Raw genomic sequence first — 13,534 nt, 5'->3', positions numbered from 1 at the left:
AGTTCTCTGTTCCTGCAAAGCGTCACAGTCTCAGTGCAACCACTGGCCTCACTGCCGGAGAACGGTACAGTTCTCTGTTCCTGCAAAGCGTCACAATCTCAGAGTCCCATGGGCGCAGCAGCTCTGTTCAGCCTTATCTGACCTCTCGTAGGAGTCGGGTTGATGACAATGAGTTTGATTTTGGTTTGGTGTGAAACTTAGTGGATCTCGAGAAGAGCAACCTGATTTGTTATCATGAACCAATAAGTGCCACTCCAAAGATTTTATTTCAAAAGTAATTCTTTAACTTTTTGTTTAAGAGCTTAAAAATAAGACTTTGGGTACAAATTTAAAGATAAGTGTATGTAACCCAATCCAGACAGCCTGCCTAAGTACAAAACCAAAGTGATTAAAAATATTCCAAATCAGAAAAGAGTAAGACTTATGTTTAAATATTTCTAAAAGTATTGTATACCTTTTCTTCTATGCTGGCACCTTTTACTACTGAAGATCAAACACTTAGACGTATAGTTGACAAACATTCCCAACAACATATATGTTAGGATTACATAGCCAGTGGGCAACAGAAGGGAAAAATCTTATCCTTTACTTTTACTGATTAATAACAGTCACCCAAAGAAATTGGCATATAGCAATATAGAGTTTTATGCCTTGATCCACATTATTTTGTTTTTAGATGTGATCAGAAAAGAGCTTAAAATAGTTTATACCCCAAGGGTGTGGGTTATGGTTCTTTTACCTGGCAAATACAACAAACGGTTCTGTCTTCAGGAGTGTCTACCCAAACTCCACATTTGTAATCACAGCCCTGTCTCTTCCTGATCCTCTTCCACAGTCTGATCTCTGTTGTGTTCTCCTTAACTTTTATGGCTGTACTGCACTTGAAGTCCTGTAGCAGCTCCCTCCAGATCTTTCTGTGTGAGCAGCGCACAGGCAGTTTTCTGAGTTGGTTCTGAGAGAGAATCCCTGGGATGGTTTCCGTTGGTTTAGTAAACATCTGTGCACCATTCCTGGTGTTGCTATGGGGCTCCTCTTCCACATGGGCTCCTGTGCGAATATACTGGGATGAGGCGTGAGCGGGCACTCACACCAAACAGCATGGAGCGTGTCCTGCAGTGTTTCTGGGGGAAAGCTGGGAGCTGTGATGGAGGATTGCGCAGAAGAAGAAGAAGCAAAAGAGATATCCATCACACAAAATATGGGTTTCATAAGTGTCCTGGTTTTTTTATCTTGCTGCTGAAATAAATGTATTGATTTTTTTTGTTTACATATGTACAGTATTTTAAGTGGGGCTTTATACCTTGCATAAAGGTATAGAACAATCATTGCAATTACTGAAGGCAATCTGGCAATTCTTAATTTGGTTTTTGAAGGACAGTGACTATTGGTCAGACAGTGCATAAATGCTCACTTCTGAGCAAATTAATGAAAAGGTTTACAATCAACTAGCTAGCATAAATACAGCATTATCTTTTACTAGTCAGTAAAGTACTTGACATTTTCTAGTTCTGGGGCCGGAACCAAGGACCCTCGACTGACTCACCTCTGTCTTTGACTGCTTCCGACTTTGACCTTTCCGGGAAGCGCCAGGCCGGACAGGCCGGATGTTGGCCCTAGAGTGTTTCTCGCCGAGTTTTCGCTCTTGGTGCTGGGGAATTCGACTGGGAGGGAGCTGCTGGTGCTGCCTGCGCTGAGCAATGATCTAGTGATATTGAAGAGGAGCCTGAACAACCCAGATGAACACCCCTTTTGGCTTTACGTGGCTTGTGGCCCTAATGGAGGTGAAAAAATGATTTCTGTGGGCATTTTAAGGTCAGCAAGAAATACAGGAAGTATACTTGTGAGAGGAGTACCGTGGAAGCAGCACGGGCAGGAATGCTTGCACTGCCCGGGATCAATCACAGTGATCCTGAGAAGATTATTTTGTACAAAAATATTTACAGTTGGAGACCTGCACACTTGCCTGTACAGCTTCGCACCTTTGGCGAAAAGCACTGTGGTGGGCGTTGGTGCACACGAGGCCGGCTTCAGCAAGCTCTTCGACAGGCTGCCGACCCTGGGAGCTAGGCTAGCCCCACACGGTACAAACCAGAGTGGAGTCCGTGGGGTCAAAGTTAACTGCCCCGAGCTCACCAGTTGATGGGTATGGTTAGGTTTCCGCAGCAGGATTACATGCCCTTTGGAACGCAGCTCCAGGCCGTTTTGGGAGAGCGTGGCTGCAGGCGTATGATTGGACTACAGTTGGCATCCTGCCGGGGTCCTGACCAAGTCACCCCCACACCTTTTCCTTTTCAAACTGGATTGACACATGGAAAAGTGACTGAAGACTTGAAAGGTCACACTGCTTAGAAAAGAGCCACGGTGGTGGGGCGAATCCTACGAACCTCGGCAAGCGTGACAGTGTGCCACAAAACCACGATCTTCGTAAAGAGGACCACAGCGGAATGGTCCAAAGAAAGCCAGTGGCCACTCAGAAAGACCGAACTCTGAGAAAGCAGTAGTCAAGTGAACCATCTCTGACTGGTAATACAGGACAGAATGCAGGAGAGGGTCTGCTTGTACTTGCAAAAGATTGTAAAAATATCCTCGTGGACTATATCATTGAGTGACTGTGTCAACTCCAGGAGCACTTAGTGAGATTGCTTTACTAAGGGACTTGCTGCCAGCTCCCAGCTCCCTGGAGAAAGACTTCCAAATGGAGAAAACTAAGTGCTTACCGTATATAAGACAAGCATTTATTACCAATATGGACACCAAAGGCATCATCCAAACGGGTTTCTGGATGGCCCGTGGCAAGTATTTAATGTCCTTTAAAGGATCATTGCCCTGTGTATGAACTGACCTCGATGTTTATTTTTACTGCCCTTGGCGTTGTAAGTCCAGGATTGTGTGTTAAGAGCCAATTCGTGATTGAGCCATAAATGATTTTTGCTAGCAATATTTTTCACTCTTACAAGTAAAACTGTGTATATATACATATATGTAAATGTGTTATTTAAATGCTTAAAATGTTTAAGGACTCTGATTGCTGTTCATTAGTTTGTTCTGCATATGGTTATGATTAGAGTACCTTTTAAAAATCTACACAAAGTCCTTCATAGTGTGATGCATATGTAAAAGAATACTTATGGTTTTTGATAATTTGGTTTTGGTATTTGACTGTATTTAAGAAGTTGGGTACTTGGCACATGGAACTTTCAAGTATAGGTTCTACCCTCCATTTTGTATAGTTTATCTCAGATGATTAGATGAGAGATTTGGCAGAAGCTAGTTGGCTTCATTCACTCTGTCACACTGTGGCAGTAGATGGAAAAATGAAAATCAGAACTGGCCTCTTCCCTATTAGGATTTTGACTCTGGCTGGGGTGTCAGATGTAAAACAGCAGCGGTCTTGGTTATCGCAGTAGTGCAGGCCATAGAGGGAAGTCTCTCCTGTTTTGTGCTGGGACAGGCAGGTTTCAAGTATGAAATGGTGTGGCTCTAGGCACACGCATCAAGGAGACTGCAATTTTCTCAGTCTAACTTAAATTTCTGGAATTATAACTGTATAATTAGAAAATAAATGCATGCATTCAGTAAAATAGAAAAGTCTAGTTCTGATGTTGATTCCCCCACCCCTGTGTACATATCAGCTCAAGAATGAAAAGGAAATATGTGTCAGAACTAAAATATTTGAAAATGCTACTAAAATATTAAAAAATATAAAAAGCAATTGTGACAAGACACTTGATTTTTTTTTCTTCCCTTATTTGCCATTCTTTTCCTTTAGTGAGTAAAGGGATCAACTGAATTCTATTCAAGTTGAACTTATGTTTTATCCAACTGCATTGGAGCAGTGGATAGATACAATTGTACAAAACATCTAAAACTTAGAACAAGACAAGCTTTAGCAATAATTAATTTGTTAAAATTATATTTTCACTCAGTTTTACTCTTTATTCAGTAGATGCAATTATTTCTATGTTCTTCCACTTTATATTGTTATCTAAGAATAATTAAAACCAAAAGACTACCCTTTACAATAAATCAAGTAAAAATAGGGACAGAGTTTATAATACTAAACAGTTGAGACTTAGATTTGTAGAAGACTTGAAAAATGAAAATTATTTTTTTAATCTTACCACTACGTAATTTTGATTTGTTGTACTATGAGATGATACTTAAAATTTTTTAAAGTTAAATTATTGCTGTACTTTGAATGCTGTATTTCATGTTTGAGTAACATTTCTCATAAAGGTGGTCAGCTTTATAAGAATACTTGAGAGTTTGTCTCTTTTTCCTATGAATCGTTTACCTTTAATACTCAAATAGCATTCTTTTGAAGCACTTCTCTAAGGACTTCTTTGACATTCATTGTGTTGTCAAGCCTATATGTTTTCTAGGTGAATTTTATTTTTGATTTTTTGGACGTTCTGTGAGTTAGGTGGAGGTTTATTGAGCAGATCATCAGTTTGCGTTCATTGGTACGTACGTGTTCTGTTCCATATCATTCATGGCATTTCCTCCCATGTGACATCATCCACCTTACCTCCTCCCCGTGCTTACAGCCTTCACCCTCCTCTCCTACCCATTCTGAATTTTGTCCTGTAGTAAATGCTGCTTCCTTGATTCCAAATGGTCAATCATTCACAAGTGTGTGTTCTTCACTGTGTGATTGTTCTCCTTATAGACCTGCTTATTGTTTGGAATTGTTTGACTGAAATTGAGCCACAGAGGTAGGTCACTTCAGTTCGACACTCAAAGGATGACCAACAGCTATAATCTCGGTGTTCTGTCAGTGTGTATCTGACCAGCAAGAATGACTTCTTCTAAGATTTTTAGGTCTTTTTCCATGTTTATCTCCCACTTCATCCAGGGCCTTTGTGTTAGACCAGGTGGACTAGAGAAACAAATCCAGTGATACTCATATATGTGTAAGAAAGAGCTTTATATCAAGAAGTAATTATATATCAAGAAAACATCCCAGCCCAGTCCAGACCAAGTCCATAAGCCCAATACTAGTCCATAAGTCTCTCTTCAGACTCACACAGCCACATGCAGTGATGCAGGATACAGGAAGATCACAGGCCGGTGGGTGCAGAGAGAGGCCAGCCTCTACAGAGCCATTTATCTCAGCAGCACCTCCAGAGGAGGTCATCAAGCTGTGACCTGATTGATCTCTTTTAGAGAATATGGGCACCATCAGTTCTTCCGGTCATGGAGGCTAATACTTGAACATGCTCCATTAATCCATTGGACTAATTGTTTCCTTGTGTCTTTGATTTTCATCACTCCTCTCTGGACAGGGAGAGACCAAAAGTTGCACCTCAGATGACTGCTTCAGGAACTTTTAAGATCCCACTTGCTACTCACCAAAGTAGGATGTAGACCATTGTCTTTGTGAACTTTGTTGTATCAGTTGACCTTTGTTATGCTGAACCTCCAGGTCCAATGATTCATTCCCACAAGGTGTTTGGTTATGTTGACAAAGCTTTCATAACTTTGCCCTCTTTTTGCTCCATTATGTTTTCGGTTATATTCACCACAGAGGTAAATTTACATGTTCAGATATCCTCTGTCAAACCTATATACATGGATAAACTCTTCCTCTCTCCCCCACAGCTGTTTAACCTGCACGTCTATCCACACAGCTACTCATAGGCCACTGTTATTGCGAGGTTGTGTATATAACAGTATTTACTTCTGTTGCCTTTAACTCTGGCACTCCTCCCAGTGTTTTCCCCTGCCTCCATGTTTTTTAGCCAATTCCCCCTCACCCCCTTTTCCTCCAAACCATTTTATTAGGAGCTGATTCAGGCATCATACTATTCCATTGGTCAATCACATCAAGCAGTATTGTACAATTGCTGCCACAATGAGTTTCAAGGCATTCTCTTCCTTCTTGAACTCCTTGAGATCAGCTACCCTTTACCCCATCTCCCACCTCCCTCACAATACCCCCAGCAACCAATATGCTAATTGTTTACCCCATAGGTTTATCAGTCCTGGGTTTCATAAAGTGAAAAACAGAAAAATACCTAACAAAGATTCAGGAAGGCTCTCTACAATGACAAAATACACCAGAGATTAAACCCCAATAAGAAAAAAACAAAACCAAACCAGAAAATACTGAAAACCAGATTGAGCTCAAAGTGTATTAGAGGGGCGATCCAGTGACAGGGTCTTCACTGTTCAAGCCAGGTTTGTCATTTGAATCTACTAGTAATCTCTCCAGATATTCTCTGTTTGGTAACCAGTTGATGCTCATCCCTCAGTAATAGAGGGGACTCACCAGAGGCCAATTTCCTGTGTAGATCTTGCAAATGTATTTTGGGCTTCCACTGTCATCTCTTGTTTAGTGTATTCAATCCATTGATATTCTGTGCCATGTTTGATATGTATGGGTTTGTTGCTGTCATTTTGCCATGAGGTGTGTGTGTGTGGTTTTATTGGTTTCTATTATCTTAGACCACTCTGTTGTTTTTGGTACTTTTCATTGTATTGAATTATGGATGTTGGTGACTTACATGTTGCTCGCAGGAATTTCTGTCCAAATTTTTCTCAATTCGATTTTTTTTAATATTGGCCTTCCTTTTTGCACATTCTTTTAATTTTTCCTTATTTCGAAACACCTTTTTTTCTCCTTTGTATTTGAAAGAAAATGTTGTGAGATTAGGGTTTTTGGTTGGCAGTGTATTTCTTTCAGGATGTCATGTGTGCCACTATTGTCTTGTTTGCATGCTTTCTGTTGAGAAATCCGAGCTTTTTGTTTTATAGATGATTTTTCTTTTTCCCCCTGTTTTTGCTCATAATTCTTTCCTTTCCCTTAATCTTGGAGAGGCTTACAACTATATGTTGTGATCTTTTCGTGCTTATCCTCGTGGGTTATCTCAGTTTAGGTCTTCTCTCATTATTGTTCAGTACAACAAATCTGTTTTTATCATGCTCTTGAGTTTCAGGCGGGATATACTCACGATTATATTTTAACTATAATAATGATTTCTTCAAGTTCAAGCTGAACAGTTTCAAAGTCAGTCCCTGGCTGTGTTTTAGCTGCTAAATTGAGCTTTCCATCATCTCTTTCCACAGATACAGTCCATTTGATTTCTGTGCCTTCCATTTAGAGAAGAAGCTCATGTCTATAGTCCTCATTTTTATTGAGCAAAGGTATTTTCTATGAACAAGTCATTGGTCTGGCAAAATTATATCATGCTATCTCCAGCTTCATTTCTCTCACCAAGACCATACTTTCCAACTATCGTTACTTCTTGTTTCCTACTTTTGCGTTTCCATAGCCAATAATCATCAGTGCATCATCATTTCAAGTTTAATTAGTTTCCAATCGAAGACGTTGGCACAAGTTTTTATGGTGGTGCCTTAATTTGTATAATAGTTGTATTGGATTTCCTTGAAGACAGATCGATATAATTCTATCACAGACAGCATTGCACTTCAAGGTAGACCCTGAAATGCCCTTTTTTAGAATGAATGCCACCCCATTCCTTTTGATTGTGTCACTCACAGCAGAGTAAACCATTTGATTTTCTGTTTGAAGATGGCCAACCCAGTCACCTCTCGTTTCAGCTCGCCAGTGCGTAGGATTTTGATCTTTATGTGTTCCATTTCATTTTTGACAACTTTCAATATTCCTAGATTCATACTTTGTACAAAGCAAGTCCCAAATACTGTTTGCAACTCTTCTAATTTTACGTTTTGACCCATCAGCATATGAAGATCCTGAATACTTAACTCCCACAGGCTTTATGCCATTCACTTCACGGTGGCCCACTGTATTTTGAGAAGGAAGTTCCTCCTCAGTCTCTGACCTTAGGGGCCCGTTCTCTGGCACTATTTCTGACAGTGTTCTGCTTCCATTCATTAGGCTTTCAATATCTGACAATGTTACAGTTCAGTGCATAAGGTTTTCAGTGGCTACTGCGTCTAGGGTGGATAGCGAGTTCTTTCTTAATAGTCTGGAAGCCCCTGAAACTTGTTCACTTTGGGTGACCCTGCTGGCATTTGAAATACCAAGGACATAGCTTCCAGTATCACAGCAACACACAAGCCACTACAATATGACAAACTGTCAGACAAGTTGTTGAGGAAGCTTAGAGGAAGGCTTATTAACAACCTGTCATACACGGGTGACACAATCTTGCTTGCTGAAAGTGAGGAGGCCTTGAGGCCCTTGCTCATGAAGATCAAGGATTACAGCCTTTAGGATGGACTATAACTCAATGTAAAGAGAAAAAGAATCGTGATAACTGGACCATTAGGTAACCTCACTGTAAATGAAGAGATTGAAGAATTGATGCATTTGAATTAGGGTGCTAGTAAAGAATATTGAAAAGTTCCATGGGCTTCCAAAAGAACACACACATCTTATCTTTAAAGAAGTACAGCCAGACTACTTAGCAGAAAGGATGGTGAGGCTTTGTTTCACTTACTTTGAACATAAAATGCCACTGTCAGTTGGAACTGAGTTGAGGGTACCTTACAACAACGACAACATAAGAACCATTTTGAGGAGGACGTAGGGCCATGCAAGGTTATGTTGTACATAGGGGTCACGATGAGTTGGAACTGACTCACTCAATGGGACCTCACAACAACAATAACACCAATATTTTGCTCTTACTAAATAATCTCAGGAGACATTCTAATCCCTCTCACATTCCTGTTTTTCCTATAATCTGAAATTCTATAATCATACTATGGCTGTGGAAATTGGGGTAATTTATTAAAACATTTATAATTTAAGTGTGACTTTTGATTAAACTCAAATTTTACTACATGAATTTATCATTTAAAAATTGTGTAGAAATGTTCTGAAACTAGTACCAACTTGAAAAGGCTTGCAATTGGTTTTCCACCCTTTTATTATTTGTTTGTTAATATTACTCTGAAAATTACTACTGGCATATTCACCCAACTCTTTATTATTACAAAGCATTCTAACCTTTATTTACAGTGTTTATTTTGGTTTAAGTGTCTTGTTAACTTCAATCTTACCTTCATTTTTCATTTCATTTCTTCATTTTTTTGATTCCATCCATCCATTATATAAACACGATGTCTTGTTTCATTCAAATAAAACCTCTTGTGACACTTCAGTTTCTAAAAAAAATTTATTTAATTAAAAAATATTTTAAATCATTTTTGGGGGGCTAATACAACTCTTATCACAAACCATACATACAACCATTGTGTCTGTTCCTCTCTTCACTGTGCTAACCAAGCTTTTCAAAGAATAATCAACACTTGTGTATTTTTTTCTGTCACTTCATTTAGTATACACTCTTTAATCCATTATAATCTGCCTGTGTTTCTATTCTGAAGAAAGGAGAAACACCAAAGTAATGGAACAATGAAACAACATCGTCTGCTCATCAAGTTCTAAGTGAGTGCTTGTTCCAGATGTTTATGTAGACGTGTGGAAGCTATATTGTACAGCATTTACATCTTGTTCCTGGGATCCTCATTTTTGTCTGTTATAGAAAAAGAGGCGGGTGTTCAGCAAGCAGCATAGTGTGCTTCCACTGCCACGCCATCCTACCTTCCAGTTTGAAAGTGATCATAGGCATTGAAGGAAACATTAATGATGTTTAAAAATTATTAAGTGCAAACATTGGCAAAACATTATTTGCACTTCAGAAACGTGCTGTGATTAAATCAACAATACTGTGTTTAAATGTCTTGTGAAATTCAAATTAACTTACTCTATTTTTGTCAATAAAGATTAGTTTTCAGCATAATATTGGCATTATTTCTTATGACAGTATTTGTAATACCAAGCCTAGTGTTACTTTTCTTCAGGGAATAACTATGGATTCTGTTTAAAGGTCCAATAGTGTTAATGTAATCATACCATCTTCATTATATTATGCTCTAACTAAGTGGGATGATCTGCTGGGTGTCGATGGCATTTCAGAATGTCATTGTATAAGATGTTCACTTTGTTGACTCAGATGGACTTGACTGCATGGACTTTACTGTCAGGTGAGGTCCTCCAAAGGGCATCAGTGTCATAGAGCGCCTCTGCAGAGTCTGTTTGAAGCGAAGCAACAGGTTCATTGGTGCATAGAAGTGGTCTGGACCAGGAAGACGTCTCAATTCACAGAGTGAAAGTGGCCACCACACTGGGCAGTAAGGATAAGTAAGTATAGTCAGAGCAGGAACTAAATGTGAAAAAAATTATAATTGGCTGAAAATCAGGGAGACAACGGTAGGATATCTAGAAATGCCGATTTAGCAGGGTTAGATAGGTAACAGGAGACAAAGGCAGGATATTTAAAAGCATCACTTCAGGAGGGATAGGTGGGTAGCACAAAAATGGGATTATGTGATTGGGTAATGGGTATATGCCTTTTGTTACACACAGATCACCAGACGATGACTGGACAAGTTTTTTTTTTTTTCTATAACCTGTTTGTAAAATTGTTTACTCCGTCTGCTCTGTTTCTGGGGATCCACTATAAAGATTTATCAGTAATGCTGTGCATTGTTTCATGGTTATCAGCTATCACATCTTATGTTTGTTTGACTTGAGTGAAAAAACCCTCTAGAAAATTGTTGTGAAACCCTACACCTGCCAGATCTCTGAACAAAGGGAAAGTCTTTAGGGCATATGGTCAGCATTAAGATGAGAGGAACTGCTATTCGAAAAGTTAGCTTTTACAATTAAGGATTCTAGACTCATGTTAGGCTTTCACATGGAGTTCAGGCTCGGCTTTCACACCGCGCTATTCACACACAGCAATTGCCTCTGATTTTGCGCTCGTCTACGTTGTTATAATGAAAGACTTTCTATTCAAGGTTCTTAATGCTTTTTTCATTCCAACTTGATCGTTCTCCAGTCACCAAACCAGTTTGGTGGGACCTTATTGCTCTCAGTGAAGATAGCAAATGATCTCACATTTTATTAAACACTGACCTTGTGCTCTTCATTTAAAAAATGTTTGATTCCCCTGTGTTTCTCTTTTGAAATTTTTAGTATTACTGATGCTTTGAGGAAAAATGTTTAAGATTTTGATTTACTGTCCTTACTATGGAGCCAGTAATTAACCATTAAAATTATTCTGTATATGTTTGTTATTCTTAATATTTACACTTTCATTGTATTGTCATAAATTGTGTAAACTGTTGAAAAATGATGTAGTTTTCTGAATGGGATTTTGTGTTTTTTAGTGGAAAGACCTGAATCTGAATTAGTTTTCAGTCTTTAACTATCTTATGAAAACATCGACTTATCTGCTGTCAAAATAGAACCAATTTAAAATTATGTAGAAAAAAAGTCAATATGAAGAAAATACATAATTGATTAGCCATATATATTTTTATGATGTGTATACATGAATATCATATCTGTGTTGAAAATTATGTTGAGATTAATATTAAAATTTTTTGTGCTTAATTATGTTTTGTAATTATTTTAGAGCCCCAGAATATTGAAGATGAAGTAAAAGAAAAAATTCAGTTCCTTCTCCATGAAACAGTACACACAGACCATGGTATGAATTAAAGTCTATTTTGTCATGGGTGGCTAAAATAATGTTAAATTTCCTAAGCTAACCTGGACATTATTTAAAATTTTAAATGATAATTCATTGTTTGGTTGGCATACTTTGACTTACTATTCTCACTCCAAAACTCAATAACACAAGTTTTCTCACTCAAAAACTCGTTATCATCAAGTTATTTCTGACTCACATGACCCTTAAGACACACCAGAACTGCCCTGTGTGTTTCTGAGACTAGAGCACTTAACAGATGTAGAAACTTTTCTTCCAGCAAGTGCCTGGGGGGTTCAAACTGCTGACGTGTGGTTAGTCGGCCATTGCTTAACCTACTATGCCAGTAGGGTCCCTATTAAAGTCATTATTACAGGATAAATGTCATTTTTGACTTATTGAGTTTATACCCCAACTTATTCCAAAGGAAACTTAACTGTATAAATCTTACACCAATGGTAGGAATAAGTGAGAATAAGCAAAATTAATGATAGGTGGAGAATTCCATTGCCATCTAGGCAGTTACAACTTAGAGGACAGACAGAGCTGCTCCGTAGTATTTACAGGACTGCGGTATTTATAGGATGAGAGTGCCCCCTCGTTCTTTTGTCGAGTGACTGGGGAGTTAAACCCCAGCCTTTTGGTTAGCCATCTGGTGCTTTATCCACTGTGCCATCAGCACTCCTTTATATGAAGAATAGTAGAGGGGGAGACTAGAACACAACCAAGCACGTTGTTCTAGGCTCTGTGTTGCTGTAGCTGACCCTCAAATTTACCTCATGTTGGACTAGTCAGCTATCAGACCAAAATGAAGATAAACTTTTTACCATAAAGTCCTGCAACCCAAGAGAGAAGAAAGACATCTTGCTCATTCAGGGATTATGAATATTTCCCCCAATATGTAGACCTAAAAAATTTTATTATGTGAAATTCTGTATCACACCCCATGTCATTGGGCATATTCTAATTAATCAGACTCACTACCCTAGAGTTAATTGTGTCTCATAGTGACCATATATAGGGTTTCTGAGGCTGTAAATATTTCCAGGAGCAGATAATAAAATCTTTCTCCTCCAGAACTACTGGTGGGTTTGAACTAATGACTTTGTGGTTAGCAGCCCAGTGCTTACTCACCTAGTACTTACCCTACCGGGCCTTCTATTTTAATGTCAGATGCCATCGAGTCCATTCCGACCCATAGTGACCCTGTACCCAACAACGACACTGCCCGGTGCTGTGCCATCTTCACAATTGTTCCTTTGCTTGAGCCCGTTGTTGAAGCCACTGTGTCAATCCATCACCCCGAGGGCCTTCCTCTTTTTCACTGCCCCCCCACCCCCCCACGTTGCCAAACATGATGTCTTCTTCAGGGACTGGTCTCGTGACAGCATGGACAAAGTATGTAAGACAGTGTCTCCCCATCCGTGCCTCTAAGTAGCCCTGACTGTACTTCCAGGACAGATCGATTTGCTCTTTTAGCAGTCCATGGGCTGCCAATATTCTTCTCTAACACCACATTGCAAATGCATCGATTCTTCTTTGGTCTTTTTATTCAGTGTCCAACTTTCAGATGCATATGAGGCCATTGAAAATACCACGACTTGGCTCAGGCAAACATTAGTCCTCAAAGTAACATCCTTGCTTTTTAGTACTCAGAAGAGGTTTTGCGAAGCAGATTTACCCGCTGTAGTACACCTTTTGATTGACTACTGCCTCCGTTAGCATTGATTGTGGATCCAAGCAAGATACAATCCTTGGCAACTTCAAACTTCTCTCCATTTATCATGCGGTACCTGTTGGTCTAATTGTGAGAATTTTGCCCTTCTTTTCTTTGAGTTGGAATCCACACTGAAGGCTGCGATCTTGTTCTTTGTCAGCAAGTGCTTCAAGTCATCCTCATCTTCAGCAAGCAAAATTGTGTCATCTGTATATCACAGGTTAATAGGTCTTCCTTCAATTCTGATGCTGCATTCTTCATAGAAGGCAGCTTCTCTGATGTTTTGCCCAGCATACAGTTTGAAGGCGCATGATGAGAGGATACAACC

General features: G+C 39.2%; 1 protein-coding gene across 8 annotated transcripts in view; it reads left to right on the top strand.

Moving 5' to 3' along the window:
- The window catches only part of ASPH (aspartate beta-hydroxylase), a 151,104-nt gene that overhangs the window by 48,992 nt on the left and 88,578 nt on the right, over positions 1-13,534 (top strand). For all 8 annotated transcript variants that reach the window (XR_006679740.1, XM_045286544.1, XM_045286479.1 and 5 more), the window contains one exon: positions 11,415-11,489. Coding sequence is in view for 7 of the 8 variants with exons in the window: in XM_045286544.1 (XP_045142479.1) it covers positions 11,415-11,489 (75 nt within the window). In the remaining variant the exon portion in view is untranslated. The remainder of the gene's footprint in view (positions 1-11,414; positions 11,490-13,534) is intronic.

This window comes from Echinops telfairi, unplaced genomic scaffold (assembly GCF_000313985.2).
Source record: "Echinops telfairi isolate 266 unplaced genomic scaffold, ASM31398v2 ScPeMD7_1;HRSCAF=3_0, whole genome shotgun sequence".
Classification (NCBI taxonomy): Eukaryota; Metazoa; Chordata; class Mammalia; order Afrosoricida; family Tenrecidae; genus Echinops; species Echinops telfairi.
Note: the sequence above shows the minus strand (reverse complement) of the source record. Positions and strands in the feature narration are given on the sequence as shown.